Here is a 16,316-nt window from a genome sequence, read left to right as displayed (position 1 = left end):
ATGACTACCAGGGCTAGAAAGAGCGATCAGTCTTTCATAAACCGCTCGTCCTGGGCGAGTCCAGGAGCCTTCAACTTCATGAAAAACGCCCCGGCTTGGCGGTCACACAAACACTCAGGCAATCAAACGAACTCCTAGATCATTACCAACCGTCACGGTGCGTGTCTCACAGCGAACTACGCGTTGTCTCCATCCCCGCCTCTAACGATCCGACCAATCATCATTGCGATCCAACAACCTATACGGGCTCAGCTTGGTGGAGCGCCATAAGCCTGTGTCAGTGCGCCACTCTAGTGATCCCGGTGTTGCACACAGGAGATGTATTCTCAGAAGTCTCACCTTGTACTGTGGCTACATCATAGCATGAGACGTAGAATTCAATACGACATGGGTGCAGTGGCAGGATGCGGTTGACTTGACAGGCGTTTGTTGGAGCGAGGTAGTTCGGACCCTAACCCAAAGGCATCTCTTCCTGATTCAGCAATACAGCCTCCTGCATTCTCGCGAGTTTTCAGCCACAGCCACTGGCAGGCTTGCACCGGCCCCATTAATGGCGGACAAAACAACCACACCAGCACATGAAAGGCGCATCGTCGTGCTCATATCCGGCTCAGGTATATACTCAGCTCTTCTGGGTGCGTCGTAGCCTAAACTCACATATTCATACGCAGGCACAAACCTACAAGCACTTATTGATGCGCAAAATACCCCCGCCCTTCCATCGACTCGCATCACCCTCGTTCTCTCCAATAGGAAAGCTGCATATGGCCTCACACGTGCTGCACAAGCCAACCCTCCCATCCCTACTGCCTACCTCGGGCTCCAGCCCTACCTAAAAGCCAACCCGGGCAAGACGCGAGACGACTACGATCGCGAGGTTGCTCGAATCGTTGTCAAAGAACAGCCTGATCTGGTTGTTTTGGCAGGCTGGATGCACATCATGGGCGACGGGTTTCTAGAGGTCGTCAATGGCGAGCGGCCGTACGATGGTGAAGAGCGGGTACAGAAGCCGATCCCCGTGATCAACCTGCACCCTGCCTTGCCCGGGGCGTTCGACGGCGCTCATGCGATCGAACGAGCGTATGAAGCGTTCCAGAAGGGAGAAATAAAAAACTCAGGTGTAATGGTGCACCGCGTAGTCAAAGAGGTGGACCGGGGAGACCCAGTTCTCGTGAGGGAGGTCGAGATACTGCAGGGAGAACCGATTGAGACTTTCGAGGAAAGGCTTCATTCAGTCGAGTGGAAACTCATCGTGGAAGCGACGGCCAAAGTATTGAACGAAGTAGCACCCATACAGGTAAGGCTACGTTATATGATCGGTGCCCCTATCTCACCTTCCGGCCAGTCTGTATCATAGCAGGGATTGTAGCATTACTCAAATATCCTGTTGGTCCTGATTATCACAACGCCGCAGTTGCGCAGGCTGCTCGAATCATCACGTTCTTTCAGATAGGCGCGGACCATTATGGAATGGAAGGAAACATGCGAAGCCCTCGTCCGTGTGTCGACAAGATGTGTTCTTGGTCAGACAAATCAGTCTAAGCTCTCGTACCGATATATAAGTACGACATCAAAGCACTCAAATTTCACTCTGATCAACGTGTAGGTCCGAGAAAGATATGCAGCAGAATTCATGAAGGCGACGAAGCAGAGGTTCGACTAGTAGCGCACTCGAGACAGGTATCAGGTCCTGCAGGTTCGGCATTGTAGAAGCATGCGATGGGTCTTCCAAATGACCACTATGCCTATGATGGCATCGAGTTCGCTTCGGTTTGCGCCTTCCACATAGTTTATGATCTACGGGGGTAGCAGCCTGCGAGACTTCTGGCTTTGATTGTTTTCATTTCATTCCTGCCGTTGAGCACCAATCACCCGCAGGAGTTGCCTACTTACTGTTACGCCGCAGCTGCTCCCCACGCACCGTCTACAGGGCTTTGGCGTCATTCTTGCAACTGCACAAGCGGCTCATCGCCTATCTGGATCCGATGGCAGTCATACAAGACGAGTTGGCGACAAGATGAGCGCGCCCTCCTTTAGGAGCGTGAATGCCAAGTAAGCAGGATGCACAGAGCGGTATCCATACGGCACGAATGTACTCTCGAATATAACCAAACCAAGAACTCTTCTCTGAATACGAGACATGCTTTATAACTTCGGTTCCAGTGGCTGCCAGTTGACCTGCTCGACCTGTTTCCAAGCAGCTTTTCAGTATGGAGTTGCTAAGACAACACGACAGCACATTCACCATATCTGGTACAAGGTCTTGTACCCTGCTCGCACCGAGCAGCCGCATGCCCGTCACAATCTCGCGCTGGAGGATCTCGACAACTTTGACAACGCCATCCTCTCCGTATGCCTGTGGCGTATATACTTAGTGACAGCCTTGTATCGCACTGATGAGGAACTCACACTCTGCGCATACAAGAATGGCCTACCCATGCCGACTGCTTTTGCTCCCAAGCAAAGGGCCTTCAGAACATCTAACCATGGAGCGTCAGCATTGTGGCGTCGAGGGGCAGGCTCGTAAATACCACTAACCCGTGCCTCTGCGAGCACCACCGTCGACGTAAACTATCCAAGGTAGACAGGGATCAACATCAAGGAACGGTGAGAGCTTGCGACACGGCCGACCAACCTTCCAACTTGTTGAAAACGTCTGGCCGCTGCTTGCGCAGTCTGTACAGGACGTCGATGGAAGGCAACGAGCTGCGAGCCCGCGATCAAACACTTGTCTCTCTGCAGGCAGTCGTGGGATGCTGCTCACTATTCCAGCTGTCGACCGCCATGGTTGGAGATCAGGATGCCATCAACGCCAGCTTCGGCGGCTAGGACTGCGTCCTGGACTCGCACAGTCAACATGAATTTCGGCGAAGGCTTCGGGGCACCAACGCACCTCGACGCACTGAATCCCCTTGATGACGATCGGCAACTTGGTCAACGACCTCAACCACGGGACCGTCCTCTCCCAAGTCATGTCCAGATCAGCATTCGCGATCAACGCCCCCGCCGTCCCCAACAAGTTCGTCTCGCCCTTCTCCTCCTTGTCCTGCACCGGCGCCTCAGGCGAATCCGCCTGGTCCGCGCGCTCCACCTTCTCCGCCTCGCGCTCCTGCGCCTCGAGCTCGAACGGCGCGCGGATGTCGCGCTCGCGGTTACCCGGGACGACAGCGTCCACGGTGAGGAAGATGGCGCTGTACCCGAGAGAGACGACCTCGCGCACGCGCTGCTCCGCGAGCGCGTCGTCGCGGCGCTTGTAAAGCTGGAAGAAGAGCGGCTGGTCCGGCGCGAGGCGCGCTTCTGCGATCTGCGCGTAAGAGAGGGAAGCGTTGGAGGAGACCATCTGGATGATGCCCGTGCGGCCGGCGCCGCGAGTAATGTTGGCCTCGCCTGTCGATTGGGATTGCAGGGCGTTGGGTCAGCGGTGTGGGGGGCATGACTGCTGGTAGCGGTGCGTACCTAAGGGATGTCCCAGCCGTGCGAGGGCGGCGCCGCTCACGAATACCGGTATTGACGACTTGAAGCCCAGGATTGTCGTCGATGGGTCACAATATGAGACTGGGCGCATGACGCGAGCGTGGAAGAAGATCCGCGAGAACGCGCGTATGTTCTCTCGGTGGGCTTAAGTACTGTCAGGGGTGAGGGTCGTGCAGGTGAATTAATGATGTACACACTGAGCTCTTCGTCGGCCGCTGACGAGTAGTACGCCCACGCTTTATAAGAAAGAACCTTGCGTGCGACATCCTTGCCACACGAGACGAAGGGTTTGGAAGGGGAGCTGTGTATCCGCGATAGATGCGTACCTCGATGTCCCACAAGCTCAATATCCTGCTGAGAGGTGGTTTGGCCTGCTGCGCCGCCTCTACTCGTAGCTCATCTTTCGTCTTCTTCCGGCTCTGCTCGGCCTCCTTGACTGCGCTCGCTGCGGCACTGTCGAGCTCACCTAAATGTTTCTCAGGAGGCAAGTTCTTGTCTAGAGCGTCCGGTGGATGGATAGGCTCATACGCGGAGGTGGCGTCCTTTCCTGCGTACTTGAGGATGATCTTGGTACCTCCTGGATGGTCCTATACGGTCGTGGCGTGAGCGGACGCGCATAACGCGGCGGAAGGAGGAGCCATACTGGTAGGAACTCAGTGACATCGTAGACCTTGTTCCTGATGATAACCCAACATGAACTGCATCACGCTCTCTCTAAGCTGCTTCCGACGGCTAAAGGGTGTTGTGGCACGTACCTGGAGGAGTCATGCTTTGACACCTCGTCGAGGGAGTAACTGCGCGGCATTGGGGGAGTTGACGTCTAGTGGGTGAAAAGTGCACTACTGAACAGGGTCCGACGATGCAGCAAGGCAAGTATGTCGCACGCGCAGGGCGGGTGCACGGAAGGCCAGGTACTACTTATATCTGTGGGCGGCGAGGCATGGGACATCCCTCGAGTATCGTGTTCCTTAAGCGATCGTCCTCTCAGTCGCCATCGCCGTTTGAGGCTTCAAGCGCGTTCGGGGGCTCGGGCCGACGGGGCGGACATCCTTCATAGATTAAGTAATGTCGTTTCCGGAGTCCGGGGAGTGCTCGGGGTAGGCGCCCGATTGAGTGAAACGCCAGGGATCATGTGATGGAGAGTTCGCGTTGTTTGGGCGTTGTTTGTCCCGCTCGTTGAACGTCTCCTCCAACCACCTCCACCCCCGCATCGCCCGCCTCGCCCGCCCGCTCAACGGCCCCCGTGTCGAGCTCGCAGGGGCGTTCTGCTTCCCCGTCAGCGATGCCCGCCCCTTTGGACCGCGAGACCCTCAAATCCATGAAGCGCGCCGATCTTCAGAGAATATGCAAAGTCCGTCCTCTTCACCTCCTACGCTCTTACCTCCTAAGCTCACCACAGCATTTAGGACTACGGCATCAAGGCCAACCTCAAGACGGATGCGTTGATCGACCTTCTTGTTGATACCATCCAAGGCGCGCCTCGTCCAACTCCTCAACCTCCCCAGCGTGCCCCATCAACCAGAGCTGCCTCGCGCTCAACCACCACCTCGCGGTTACGCGGCGCATCATCGTCTTCTGTCATCATACATGATACAGACGAGGAGGACAACGCACACGCGGAAGATATACGTACCAGCCTGCCCTCGGCACACTCCTCTGAGCCCGGGGTCGCTCCGGATTTACAACCGCGCACCCGGCGCGCGAAGAATACCCAATACAGACTTGGTGTTGGCAGACCGACCGTCGCCGGTGGGAGCGGCGCGCGTACCGTGACGCGTACTGCGAGTCTGGCACAGAAAGGGAAGCGGGGCAAAGGAAGTAAGAGCGCGAAACCGATGGAAGCTGCCATTCTGGAAGAAGAGGGTACGCTTCCCACACCTCTCGACGACTTCGCTGGCTAATGTCTCTCCTCTTGCCTCAGAACCTGACCCGATGCTGGAAGACAGTAAGTCAACGTGTTGCCAACTAGTTCGCCCGCTTACCGTCCTTAGTTCCCCAAGCTGGACCATCTGGCACCGCTCATGAACCTTTTCCTCCAGAGCCACTTGTCATGTCCATTCCTCCTCAACCTGTCCCCCTGCCAGATCCTCTCGCCCAATTTGCTGTCCTCCCCATACCACCTGCCGACATGTCTGAACAGTTGAGGACCTATATCACTAATTTGGTATGGTGCTTCTTGCATATTGAACTGTTTGGTAGAGACTGACATGTCATTCAAGGTTATGCCTCTCCAGACACAGATCCAGCTTCTTCAGACCGATTTGCAGCAGCGACCAGCCCAAGTGGCTGATTTGGATGCGCTCACTGCTCAAGTGTGCTCGCTCCGGTCGGAAGTAGAGTTGTTACGTCCCCAGGCTGCTCTGGTTCCGCAGTTGCGAGCGGAGGTGCAACAGCTGCAGGAGATGGTATCTTTCCTCACACAGGCCACCACGGGTACCCTTGGTGTCCCGTCTGAGAAGAGTTTGGGGAAAGCTCGAGCATCGTACGTGTATCTACAATAATCATGTCACACCTTGCTCAATCATGTAATATTGTTGTCGCAGTGATGAGGGCAGTACTCAAACTATCGTAGGAGGGAGCGAGGTGTCGCACGCTACTTCCGTGCAACCTCCGCCTGGAATGACTCAATCCTTACTGGGAAAGCGCCATCGAGACCTGGACGATAGTCAGGCAACAGATCTGGGCGAGGCAGCTCAGGAGAGCAGACGTGGTCAGGAGGATCGAGAGCAACGGGCGACGAAGCCGACTCGTAAGCGCCCTAAACTCTCTGATCGGGACGGTTCCCAGCAGGGCTCATCAAGTCAACCCACGAAACCGGAGAGTGATGAGGCAGATGACACAGGGAACGGCGAAGGGCAGCCTGCCCCCCGGCCGACCTTCACCGTCTTCCAGGGTCCCGAAGAACCGCCAGAAGCCTACCTCGACCCCCCTCCTCCGACAACTCATTTGTCAGATCTCTTTCCGTTTGATGCCGGATCTGGACAGGTAACGCCTCCGAACGCGGGGGGCGCCATTCCCCGCCCACCAGGCGCCGACGAGAATGCAACAAACCATCCGAATTTCAACTTCGATTTCAACCCAGACCTTTTCAACCCTATTACGTCCACGCCGTTCGACATGAGCCTGCCTCCTTTTACATACCCTGAGCCCCCCGTATCGCCTTCGCCTGCAGCCCCGTCCGGAGGGTTCGTAGAGCGAGCCGGCGGACGGATAGAACGAAATGACTTGTTTGTGCCGCTACGACGGCCCACGCCGTCTCAGCCACGGCCGCCCTCTCGACCACAGTCCGCCGTGGCAAGACCGGCGAGTCGGAGCGCCGCATCTGGGCCTTCGATATCGCACCTGCATTCCGGTGCTACCGGCGCTCCCCCAGCAGGCAGCGGTACGGTCGACCCAACTGCGCTGATGGCGAGTCCTATGCTCCCCTCCTTGACCGAATCGCCGCCCGAAGGACCCAGCATCTCTAGCGTAGCGATGGCGGAGAACTCGGACTTCCTCTCGTTCTTGCCTCGGCGGACAGTGTCTAGCACCGAGGTAGGCATCCAGCTCGGGATGAGCAGCACACTGCCCCTGCCGCCCGACCCGCCCGGCGCACAGATGAAGCGGACGATGTACGGGACTGAGCTCGAGAGCGACACGCGCTTCGGCGACTTTGGCGTCGAGGGCGTCGCTTCTGGGTTCTGGGCCGGACTGACGCGACGTCTGTGAGCAGCAGCTGTGGTTGGTGGGCCCGTCAGGCCATCTTTCGTGTCTATCGTTATTATCTTTTACTACGTTACCACGTCTTGTGATACTTCCCTTCCCTCCTTCCCGGTCCCTTTCGCTGCGCGCATTGCGTCCGACTCTTGCCCCGTGCGACCCCCAACACTCTCCTTTCCTCAACTACGTTGCCGCTCCAGGCTTCTTATCTCCGCCGTGCCTTCTACCCCCGTTGTGCGCGTTTTTGTCTCGCTTGGATGGACGGCCGACCACGACTTCTCACGTATATCTGTACGAAGATTTGATTTGTGTTTGTAGTTGCCTACATACAACAGGACCCCCGATTATTCACTCAGAGGAATGATCCGATTTTCCAAAATCTTGCCATAAATGTCCGAAGGATCAGGCCTTTCCGGGAGCCAAATCTATCCGGATTCGACCAGGCCTTCCGGATTTGTGCTCAAATTTGGCCGGACTATAGATCAGGCCATCTGGCGGCATGATGTTGTCCGGATTGGGCAGATCAGGCGCCCAGAGGCTGAATTTTCGCTCAGGGAACGTCCATATTGTTTCTTTGAGAGATCTACGGCAATCTGGACAACATAGAATATGCTAGGGGTCATCTTGCAAATGGAGAGGCAAGACATTCTGTCACTCTGCAGGCTGCCCTACCTCTTGCCCTCCAGCGCTTCTTGCGCAATTTCTCAGTTCACCGCCGGAAATGCAGAAACGTCCTTTTACGTTTCGGGATACAAGGAAAAAGAGATAGCGACACCGGTTTGCAAGCCTTGGTGATCAATGAGCGATACTGTTGGTCAGGACCGGGTAGCTATCATCCAACACCGGGCCGCCCTTGGGCGGACGGGGATCAGGCCTCTGCCTGGTTGGACCACTTTTGTCCGGACTTTGGCACCAGGCCATCCAGAATTTGGACGTCGATTTGGCCGGATTGGATCAGGCATAGGCCTTTTTGGGTGGCCAATTTTGTCCGGATCAGGCATCATTCCTTTGGGAGAATAATCGGGGGTCCTCATACAACTCAGACATGGGCCCGGCGCTTCTACGCCGATTCGTCTGAGGCCGGTCCGGTTTCCATACCTCCGAGGAGGTTGATAGGTCTCTTCGCGACGTCTATGCGTGTTTGCGCTTCCAGGACTTCACGCTTTATCACCCGTCGGCGTGAATGCAAAGAAGAAAAAGGCATCCTTGAATTATCATTCCCTCCATAAATATATGACATAATATAAGCAGTGCGATTCGTTGTCGGTGATACAGCAGAGAACAGTTCGGAAAACGAGAGTGCGAAAGCGGAACCGCACAAAGCAGTCCCGAGGTATAAGGGGTCAAACGGAAACAAACATGGTGCAGGGCGTGAGGTTGATCTCTGTGCGTGTGTCAGAGGGCGGGACCGGGCGCTAGTGGTCTCGCGGGGGCACGGGGGCCTTTTGCCGTACAGTCATAAGACCTAGATGAGCGACTGGAAGGACATGACCTCGTCGTAAAGGAGCTTCTTGAGCTCGTCCTTGTTCAGCTCTTGGTCTGCGATCGCGATTGGGCGGAGATGGAGGATGCGGTTACGTGAGGTGAGCATGGGGCTGTCCGATCGCGGAAGATCGGGGGCTGCTTACAGTCGAACTCGAAGTACTCGGGGTCGAGCGAGGGCACGGCCGGCTCGTCTTCGGGGTCGTGCTGCAGGTGGCGTTACGTGTCCGGCGTCGTGTTGCGAGCGTTTGGGCGATCACGAGGTGCGGGACGAGGAGAGAGGCGACCGGTTCAGTCCCATGGAGGTGATCGCGAGACAGCGAGCGCGACGGGAGATCACACATGCGGTAGAGCGGCATTGTAAGACCCAAGGATCGCAACAAGGGGATGATGCAAAGACGGACGAAGACTTACGTATGCAGAGAGGTATGGGTGGTCGAGCGCTTGGTCGACCGTGAGCCTCTTCTTCGGGTCGAACGTCTGAGCGAGGGGGAGAGAGGCGCGTTAGCGACGGGCTTGAACGGGCATATCAAAACCCAGCAAGAGAGGCGCGAGCGCGGGTGACGGAATGTGTATCTCGCTGTATAGCGCATGTCGGTGCGGTCATCTTGACGAACTCCAAGAGCAAGATGTAGATGCATCAATGGTGAAATGGACAACGCGACGCTCAGCGAGTACGGCCGCAGTTGCGCGGATGAGAGATGAGCTCGCGACGCGATGCACAGGAGCAAACAGCAGCTAGTTTGCCCATCGCACATCAAACAATATGCCACAGCCGCCAGGCGGGGCTTGCCGCGCTCCTCACAAACAAGGACGCGAAACGGGAACAAGGCGTGCGCACTCACCAGCGTCTTCTGCAAAAAGTCGATCGCCTCCGGCGACGCCTTCGGGAACAGCGCGGTGAACGGGCGGCGCTTGCGGATGGGCAGCGCGCGGATGTAGTCGCGCGAGCGGCGGGACGTGATCCCGTAGAACTCCTCGAGCGTCGGCGTCCCGATCACGTCGAGGATGAGGTCGAGCTGGTGGCCGTAGTCGCGCCCGGGGAAGAGCGGGCGGCCGTTGAGGAGTTCGGCGAGGATGCAGCCGACGGCCCAGACGTCGATCGCCTTCGTGTACATCTTGAAGGAGAGCATGATCTCCGGCGCGCGGTACCAGCGCGTCGCGACGTACTCGGTCATGAGCCCGGCCTCCTTACCGCCGGGGCTCGTCGAGCGCGTGGAGCGCGCGAGGCCGAAGTCGCACACCTTGAGGTCGCAGTTCGCGTTCAGGAGGAGGTTCGCGGGCTTGAGGTCGCGGTGGACGATGTCGGCGCTGTGCATCGTCTTGAGCGCGCGGAGCGTCTGGTAGACGAAGTACTGTTGTTCGTGAGGTGCGCGGAGGCCGTCCCGATCAGGGTAGATGCAGGATCAAGTACGACAGGACCGCAGTATCGCGGATCGCGTGTCGGGATATGAGACATCAGAGAAGCGCGGGCGCGGGCGCGGAGAGGGAGTGCAGCGGAAGAGAGGGAATCAGTGAGCGGGCGGTGTGTGCGGAGACGATGGGATGCTCTGACGCACCTGACAGTGATCATCTGTCAACTGCTGGGTGCGGATGACGCGGTGGAGGTCGGTCTGCATGAGTTCCTGGATGACTGCATGGGAGACGGGCGGCGAGGTGAGCACGATCGCAAGGAGGCGATGTATCATCGGGAAGGGAATGCGCGTACAGTAGATTTCCTTGAACTCATCGTAAGACGCGGGCTTGACGATGTCGAGGATTGATATGATCTGCGGGAGAAGATTACGACTAGTCGGCAGATCGGCAACCCACGACAGAACGCACGTTCTCGTTGACACATGAGTCGGAGAAGAACTTGAGCAGCTTGAGCTCACGGAGCGTGCGGAGACAGAACAGGGTGTGCTCGAAGGGCAGGACTTTCTTGATAGCGACCTCTCTGTTGGAGGGCTTGTGCAGAGCAGCGACGACGGTACCATAGGCACCTTCACCGAGGCCGTGGAGGATCTTGTAGTTGTCACCTGAACAGGGCGATCCAAGTTAGAGAGATGTGAATGATATGCGTGTGGCTTGGATGACAGCAGGCATTCTATGTGATTTGGATGACATACCGACGTGGAAGGGAGGGATGGGCTTCTGGGCCTTGCGAGACATTATGAGAGAGGTAAAGGGGTAAGAGAGAAAGAGGTGAAGTAAAGTACTTGAGGGAAGAAGGAGGGAATATCAAAGAGCGTACTACAGACGGTGAGAAGAAGAATATGGGCGCAAGTCAGCAGGGCAGGGGCGCATAAGTAGGAAGAGACAATGGCGGCAGTCGGTATGCCGCGCTGTTGGATATGGGCAGTCTGATGCGAATCAGCGAGTGGGACATGATGGATTGCGACCATGGTGTGATGTGAGGGCAACCGTATTGTTGGAATACCAAAGGCTATGAATACGGCTGGGGAGATCCATATACGCGTACAAGATAAAAGGAAGATTGTATTGCAGTGAAATAGACGGTACATGGGATGCGAAGAGCTGAGAGGACTACGAGGAGAGACTACCACATTGCGTGAGATGGCGAAGTGAGCTGGGGGTGGACGTAGCGGAGAGCAGAGCCTCAAACCCGATCTGTCGAAACACAGGGACTTGATTCGTTCCTTGCCGGCGTCCGCTCCACGCGAGCCTGCAGATCACTTTCGGATCAACCCGAGGCACCCGACAGTTCGTGCTCCTCCGCCTTGATATGTATGTACTGCGTCTGATTGACGATAGAGCGGCCATTGCGGTTGCGGGCTGTCCAACTAAATCAGCAGTGCTCTCTGCGCGCTGCGACCGTCGGACGCAGCCTTGGGGCGGGAGCTTCGTGCCGGCATTGGCTGCGCAAATAGCGCATATGGAGCACTGCACTCTTGGAATCATACTCAACGCCCGCTTTTCTCTTGGCACCTCGTTTTGAAGAATGACACCGCCCGACATGCCCCCTTCGTCCATAGTTGTACGCTCTCCCCTATCTCCTTCGGCGCTGTCGGCGACACCGGCAATCCGGTAACCACGCTGTCGGGAATCCCGGTCAGTCCTGCTACAGACGGTTAACCTGCTGTCAATTCATACTGGACGTCCTTGCCAGATCCACACCGCCTTACGGAAAGTGTGAGACACAACCTCGCTGCAGCACAATGCTCTCGCCTGCATTCTGGCCGAGCGTGATTGTCCCTGCAACAGACAACCTGTTGTGAACACGATAGAGAGGAACAAAAGCGAGGTGAGCCAGGATAGACCCATGCGGGGCGAGCGTTGTATTTGCGCGGCCAATGGCAGGCGGGGTTCCTGGCCATCTGCATTTCTGATCGAGGATGTCTATTGTCGCCGCGTCTGTCCATTTCCCTGCTCACAACCATGCTCGACATGTCTACCACTCCCTCGGGTCCCCCAATGTCTCCGCTCACAAAACCCACAGCCTGCTTGCCTTCGGGTCTCTCCCCAAGACCCTCACTGCCCCGTCCTTGTCTCCCTTCTTATATCGGTTTTCTTCTGGCTGAGCTAGACGTCCCTCGTTCACTTTTCATTCTTCAGCTCAACTCTGGCAGCCATGTTCTTCTCAGCAGTAGCTTTCAGCCTCGCCGCCCTTGTCTCTTCCGTCGCCGCGAAGACCATTGAGGTCCAGGTCGGCTCCGCCAACGGCGACCTTACTTACAGCCCCGAGGCAGTCGTAAGTCTTCTCTTTCCGACATTCGCTACTCTGCCTCGTACTCACTGTATTTGCCCAGTTCGCCGATGTTGGTGACCAAGTCGTCTTCACGTTCCACCAAAAGAACCACACTGCGACCCAGTCGTCGCTTGCCGCTCCCTGTTCGCTCGTAGACGGTGGCCAGGACTCTGGATTGTACGTTCGCATGTCTTTTTCCCGTCTCAACAATCTCTTGAATTTATGTCCCTCCTCAGCATGCCCGTGGCCGCTAACCAGACCGACGACTTCCCTACTTGGACCATCACTGTGCAGGATGTGGGTCCACTTCCTATTCCGTCGCAGAAACACGACATTAACTAATCTTAACGATCCTTTCGCAGACCAAGCCGCTCTGGTTCTTCTGTCGTCAAGGCGAGAACACCGCAGCCTCCCACTGCGGCAAGGGCATGGTCTTCGCCGTCAACTGTGGTCAGGACGGGGCCCCCAACTCGTTCACCAACTTCAAGAACGCCGCGCTCGCCATCGGCGCCGAGCTCCAGGCGTCCGCCTCCGCCGCGTCCTCCGCCGCCCCCGCGACCTCCGCTGCGGCTGCGACGTCGATCGACTACTCGGGCTGGACGACCGCTGCGTACGGCACTGCGACGATCCCTGCTGAGCCTACTGGCTCCATTGTGACGGACACGATCACGGCCGGCTCCGCGACCTGGACGACGACGTACTCGTCGTACCCCGGCTCGCCCGACCCGACCCCGTCCTCAGCTGCCCCGAATGTGATCAAGGTCGTCGTCGGTGGTGCCAACGGCGAGCTCACGTTCTCGCCCTCGAACGTCTCCGCCTCGCCCAACGACATCATCTCGTTCGAGTTGTATGTCTATTTCATTTCACCTCACCTCGTTTCCGGTTTTTGTTGTTGCATGAGATGAGAAATTAACAACGTGTCGGTTGCCATGACAGCCACCAGAAGAACCACACCGCGACCCAGTCCTCCTTCGCGGCGCCGTGCCTCCGCCTCAAGGACGCCACCACGGGCAACGTGATCGGTCTCGACTCCGGCTTGTACGTACACCCCTTATCTCACCCTCTCACGCGGACGAACCCTGTGTGTGCTCATTGTACTCCCTTCTGCCTCATGCAGCATGCCCGTCGGCGCGAACGCGACCGAGTTCCCCACCTACAACGTCACCGTCAACGACACCGCGCCGCTCTGGTTCTACTGCCGCCAGCACGCGCCCGACGGCTCCTCGCACTGCGGCGCCGGCATGGTGTTCGCCGTCAACGCCGTCGAGGACTCGCCCCGCAACTTCACCGCGTTCAAGGCGCTCGCCGGCTCCCTCAACGGCACGAACGCGACCGGCGCGTCGTCCGGCTCCCCCAGCTCGGGCAGCGGCAACGGCGCGCCCGCGGGCGCGGCCTTCAGCGCTGCGCTCTCGCTGGGCGCGCTCGTCGCCGCCGCGGCGATCCTCCTCTAAGGGTAAGGGCTCTGCGCCTCGGTTCCCCGCTTGGTTCGATCCGAACCTGTGGAACGGACGATTTGTCTGCGCGACTCGACTGGTGACGGGACGCTGCTGCTGCTGCATGTTAGGATTATGTATGGGCGCGCTGCCTAGCTGCAGCCGATCCGCTCTCTTGCTCTCTCACCCGCCACGATGCCCATACTTCAGCCTAATACCCCGGTCTCGGCAGTCTCGATTACCTGCTGTTTTTGTTGGATTCTCTTGACGACACGGACTTGTCACGGACATGCCGAGCTTACGTTTCACGTTTCGTTGTGGTATACTGTAGCTTCTTTCGAATGGCGTGCGTGCGCGCCTTGTGCTTTTGGGTTCCGTGTAGCTTTAATGTGGGGACGAATGCTATTCTGCTCTGCGTGAAACTTTGCTGCGGCACAGTTTGCATCCTTATGGGAAGACTCGGTCCCTCGGAGATGCATACCGATTGAAAGCACACCGTGCAAGGCTGTTCCCAGATCACGTCGTCTGAGGGAACGGACAACTCAAATGAAAGCAACTGAGGGTGGAATACAAGTAATCGAGAACACAGAACACGCCCATGACAGCAAGATCAACAGCACCTCCGTATATTGCACAACGACGCCCCGCGGAACCAACGCGGACGTTACAGAGCGCAGACAGAACACCGGGAAGAAGCCCCAGATAGAGACTATGACTCCCCACCCAGGCTTTCTCTGGCCTTTTTCTCCTTCTTCAGTCGCTTCCGTTCTCGCCGCGCCTCCTCGTCCTCCTCCTCGCCGTCCTTCGCGGCCTTCTCGGCAGCCTTCTTCTCCTTTTTGAGGCGCTTGCGTTCTGCCCGCGCAGCCTCGTCCTCCTGTTCGACAGCCATCGACACGTCGCCGTCCGGGTCGGGGACCTCGGACTTCCGCTTGCGCTTCTTCTCCTTATCTTTGTCCTTGGACGGGCTGGCCTCCACCGCAGCAGGTTCAGGCTCAGGCGCGACAGGTGCAGTCTGAGCGTGAGCTGCTGACGTGCTCGCGATAGGCTGAATGGCACACAGCGTTGTTTAACCCTACTGTCCTCCATGCTAGACGGACAGACTGTGGGCACTCACCTCCCGGTTGTAGTCCACGTAGTCCTTGGTCCACTCCGCAGGCGTCTTCTCGTTCACCTCGCCGTACTTGCTGAGCTTGCCCTCCTTGATCATCTTCTTTTTCTCGACGGCCTTGGGCCCGAGGCCCCAGCGCCGGGGGTAGGTGTCGCGCTCCATGATACAGCGCTTGACCTTGGCGACGACGCCGTGGTCGCACGTCGCGAGCTCGACGGTGGACATCTGCGCGATGGCGAGCGCGATCGCCTCGCCTTTTGTGGTCATGAGCACGACCTCCTCGTTGAGCGAGATGTCCGCCTCGTAGCGGAGGAGACCGGGGATCATGAGCTTCGCGCCGTAGCAGACGGCGTTGACGGCGCTGTCTTTCACGACTATCCGCTTGTACCCTGTGAGGAGGGACTCCAGCGGGCGGATCACGCGGCGGAGGTACGACTCTGCGGCCGGCTGGGGTTAGGTCGTGCAGCCATGTCAGAAGGCACACGACACGCACCATCGCGAGTGTTGTCGTACACCCACTGGGCGTCCAAGACATCGTGCATGGTGACCATGTCGTCGTTCTCGCTCAGCGCACCACTACGTACTCTCCGAAGTTCCTGCATGTGACCACCGACACCAAGCAAGAGACCGAGATGTACGCAGAGCGTACGGATGTACGTGCCAGCTTCGCATGATACCCAGAAGACGGCGAGGTTGCGCTTTTCGTCAAACTCTAGAAGCTTTGACTCGTAGATAGTACGAATACGGAGCTGACGCTTGACTGCAGAGATAAGAGGGGGACGTTGGAAAAGTGCGCCGGTGAGGGTTTGGATTGCGCGAGGGAGAGCGGTAGGATTGGGGAGAGCAGAATGGATGCGGAGGACGGCAACGTACTCCTTTCCTGTTGAGCGCCTTCAGGGACACTTCTAGCTACCAGAGTTCGGAACTCCACATACCTGCGCCCTGCTGAGATTTGACAAGGCGGGTCGCGCGGTCAATGCAAACAATCAGACAGCCAGTGACCTTGGGGTCAAGAGTACCGCTGTGACCAGTCTTCTCCACCCGCAAGATCCTCCGCAGCCATGCAACAACTTCGTGGGACGAAGGATTTGACGGCTTGTCAAGGTTGATAACTCCAGACCTAAGAACGTGAGCGCGTAAGACACAGACATTGAGTGTACGGAAGGGCGAGAAAGTACGCACTTCACGTAGGAAGTGATGTCCCGCTTCAAGGGGCTACAACCCGCAATAATGGGGACGAAGTGCGCAGAGCGGACAAGAAGCTTGTCGTAGTTTTTCAGGAGGAGAGGCCAGTTAGACGTGTCGAGCTTGGGCTGAGAGCTTTCTGGCTTGATTGCATAGTCTCCGTCAACCTGTGCGGATGCGATTTGACCGCGAGAGAGCTTGCTGCTGGACGCCATCGTCGCAGGGAGTTTTGGAGGGACGTACTCAA

The 16,316-nt window shown here is 57.5% G+C and overlaps 6 protein-coding genes across 6 annotated transcripts; 3 read left to right on the top strand and 3 right to left on the bottom strand.

The window, feature by feature from the left end:
- Positions 1 to 539: 539 nt before the first annotated feature.
- DICSQDRAFT_95096 (phosphoribosylglycinamide formyltransferase) lies at positions 540 to 1,447 on the top strand. Its single transcript, XM_007360056.1, has 3 exons — positions 540 to 614; positions 672 to 1,297; positions 1,346 to 1,447. Exons 1-3 carry the CDS (start codon positions 551 to 553, stop codon positions 1,355 to 1,357), a joined length of 702 nt encoding a protein of 233 aa, XP_007360118.1. The 5' UTR covers positions 540 to 550; the 3' UTR covers positions 1,358 to 1,447.
- Positions 1,448 to 2,047: 600 nt separating this feature from the next.
- On the bottom strand, positions 2,048 to 4,413 carry DICSQDRAFT_158371 (uncharacterized protein). Its single transcript, XM_007360055.1, has 12 exons — positions 4,230 to 4,413; positions 4,118 to 4,172; positions 3,801 to 4,061; positions 3,672 to 3,741; positions 3,457 to 3,618; positions 2,894 to 3,387; positions 2,765 to 2,838; positions 2,636 to 2,706; positions 2,539 to 2,571; positions 2,410 to 2,480; positions 2,246 to 2,356; positions 2,048 to 2,187 (listed from the first exon to the last, which is right to left on the bottom strand). The coding sequence occupies exons 1-12, from the start codon at positions 4,277 to 4,279 to the stop codon at positions 2,146 to 2,148; spliced, it is 1,494 nt and encodes a 497-aa protein (XP_007360117.1). The 5' UTR covers positions 4,280 to 4,413; the 3' UTR covers positions 2,048 to 2,145.
- A 306-nt stretch (positions 4,414 to 4,719) lies between these two features.
- Positions 4,720 to 7,516, top strand: DICSQDRAFT_130828 (uncharacterized protein). The gene is made up of 6 exons (XM_007360054.1): positions 4,720 to 4,825; positions 4,881 to 5,337; positions 5,396 to 5,419; positions 5,466 to 5,638; positions 5,694 to 5,956; positions 6,018 to 7,516. The coding sequence occupies exons 1-6, from the start codon at positions 4,757 to 4,759 to the stop codon at positions 7,180 to 7,182; spliced, it is 2,151 nt and encodes a 716-aa protein (XP_007360116.1). The 5' UTR covers positions 4,720 to 4,756; the 3' UTR covers positions 7,183 to 7,516.
- An 883-nt stretch (positions 7,517 to 8,399) lies between these two features.
- Positions 8,400 to 10,909, bottom strand: DICSQDRAFT_130827 (mitogen activated protein kinase). The gene is made up of 8 exons (XM_007360053.1): positions 10,764 to 10,909; positions 10,480 to 10,673; positions 10,364 to 10,424; positions 10,215 to 10,288; positions 9,501 to 10,010; positions 9,070 to 9,135; positions 8,802 to 8,862; positions 8,400 to 8,712 (listed from the first exon to the last, which is right to left on the bottom strand). Exons 1-8 carry the CDS (start codon positions 10,804 to 10,806, stop codon positions 8,639 to 8,641), a joined length of 1,083 nt encoding a protein of 360 aa, XP_007360115.1. The 5' UTR covers positions 10,807 to 10,909; the 3' UTR covers positions 8,400 to 8,638.
- A 723-nt stretch (positions 10,910 to 11,632) lies between these two features.
- DICSQDRAFT_75389 (uncharacterized protein) lies at positions 11,633 to 14,195 on the top strand. The gene is made up of 8 exons (XM_007360052.1): positions 11,633 to 11,706; positions 11,765 to 11,899; positions 12,095 to 12,346; positions 12,405 to 12,520; positions 12,580 to 12,640; positions 12,706 to 13,190; positions 13,280 to 13,381; positions 13,461 to 14,195. Exons 3-8 carry the CDS (start codon positions 12,227 to 12,229, stop codon positions 13,792 to 13,794), a joined length of 1,218 nt encoding a protein of 405 aa, XP_007360114.1. The 5' UTR covers positions 11,633 to 11,706; positions 11,765 to 11,899; positions 12,095 to 12,226; the 3' UTR covers positions 13,795 to 14,195.
- Positions 14,196 to 14,311: 116 nt separating this feature from the next.
- Positions 14,312 to 16,313, bottom strand: DICSQDRAFT_158367 (putative rRNA pseudouridine synthase). The gene is made up of 5 exons (XM_007360051.1): positions 16,067 to 16,313; positions 15,820 to 16,004; positions 15,378 to 15,764; positions 14,891 to 15,321; positions 14,312 to 14,821 (listed from the first exon to the last, which is right to left on the bottom strand). Exons 1-5 carry the CDS (start codon positions 16,282 to 16,284, stop codon positions 14,486 to 14,488), a joined length of 1,557 nt encoding a protein of 518 aa, XP_007360113.1. The 5' UTR covers positions 16,285 to 16,313; the 3' UTR covers positions 14,312 to 14,485.
- Between the last annotated feature and the right edge of the window lie 3 nt (positions 16,314 to 16,316).

Source organism: Dichomitus squalens (genome assembly GCF_000275845.1).
Source record: "Dichomitus squalens LYAD-421 SS1 unplaced genomic scaffold DICSQscaffold_1, whole genome shotgun sequence".
NCBI classification, from domain to species: domain Eukaryota; kingdom Fungi; phylum Basidiomycota; class Agaricomycetes; order Polyporales; family Polyporaceae; genus Dichomitus; species Dichomitus squalens.
Note: the sequence above shows the minus strand (reverse complement) of the source record. Positions and strands in the feature narration are given on the sequence as shown.

Bases quoted from the DNA above. Each gene is read 5' to 3' on its own strand.
- DICSQDRAFT_95096 (XM_007360056.1), top strand. From the start codon at position 551: ATGGCGGACAAAACAACCACACCAGCACATGAAAGGCGCATCGTCGTG. The intron at 615-671 runs GTATATACTCAG...ATTCATACGCAG, and splicing joins CGTGCTCATATCCGGCTCAG to GCACAAACCTACAAGCACTT.
- DICSQDRAFT_158371 (XM_007360055.1), bottom strand. From the start codon at position 4,279: ATGCCGCGCAGTTACTCCCTCGACGAGGTGTCAAAGCATGACTCCTCC. The intron at 3,388-3,456 runs GTACGCACCGCT...CCCAATCGACAG, and splicing joins ACGGCTGGGACATCCCTTAG to GCGAGGCCAACATTACTCGC. The intron at 2,839-2,893 runs GTGCGTTGGTGC...GTGCGAGTCCAG, and splicing joins AGGGGATTCAGTGCGTCGAG to GACGCAGTCCTAGCCGCCGA.
- DICSQDRAFT_130828 (XM_007360054.1), top strand. From the start codon at position 4,757: ATGCCCGCCCCTTTGGACCGCGAGACCCTCAAATCCATGAAGCGCGCC. The intron at 5,420-5,465 runs GTAAGTCAACGT...TACCGTCCTTAG, and splicing joins TGACCCGATGCTGGAAGACA to TTCCCCAAGCTGGACCATCT. The intron at 5,957-6,017 runs GTACGTGTATCT...TTGTTGTCGCAG, and splicing joins TTGGGGAAAGCTCGAGCATC to TGATGAGGGCAGTACTCAAA.
- DICSQDRAFT_130827 (XM_007360053.1), bottom strand. From the start codon at position 10,806: ATGTCTCGCAAGGCCCAGAAGCCCATCCCTCCCTTCCACGTCG. The intron at 9,136-9,500 runs GTGAGTGCGCAC...CCCCTCGCTCAG, and splicing joins ACTTTTTGCAGAAGACGCTG to ACGTTCGACCCGAAGAAGAG. The intron at 8,713-8,801 runs GTAAGCAGCCCC...TCGCGATCGCAG, and splicing joins CGAGTACTTCGAGTTCGACT to ACCAAGAGCTGAACAAGGAC.
- DICSQDRAFT_75389 (XM_007360052.1), top strand. From the start codon at position 12,227: ATGTTCTTCTCAGCAGTAGCTTTCAGCCTCGCCGCCCTTGTCTCTTCC. The intron at 12,347-12,404 runs GTAAGTCTTCTC...GTATTTGCCCAG, and splicing joins CTTACAGCCCCGAGGCAGTC to TTCGCCGATGTTGGTGACCA. The intron at 13,382-13,460 runs GTACGTACACCC...TGCCTCATGCAG, and splicing joins ATCGGTCTCGACTCCGGCTT to CATGCCCGTCGGCGCGAACG.
- DICSQDRAFT_158367 (XM_007360051.1), bottom strand. From the start codon at position 16,284: ATGGCGTCCAGCAGCAAGCTCTCTCGCGGTCAAATCGCATCCGCACAG. The intron at 16,005-16,066 runs GTGCGTACTTTC...TCACGTTCTTAG, and splicing joins GACATCACTTCCTACGTGAA to GTCTGGAGTTATCAACCTTG. The intron at 14,822-14,890 runs GTGAGTGCCCAC...TGTGCCATTCAG, and splicing joins ACGTGGACTACAACCGGGAG to CCTATCGCGAGCACGTCAGC.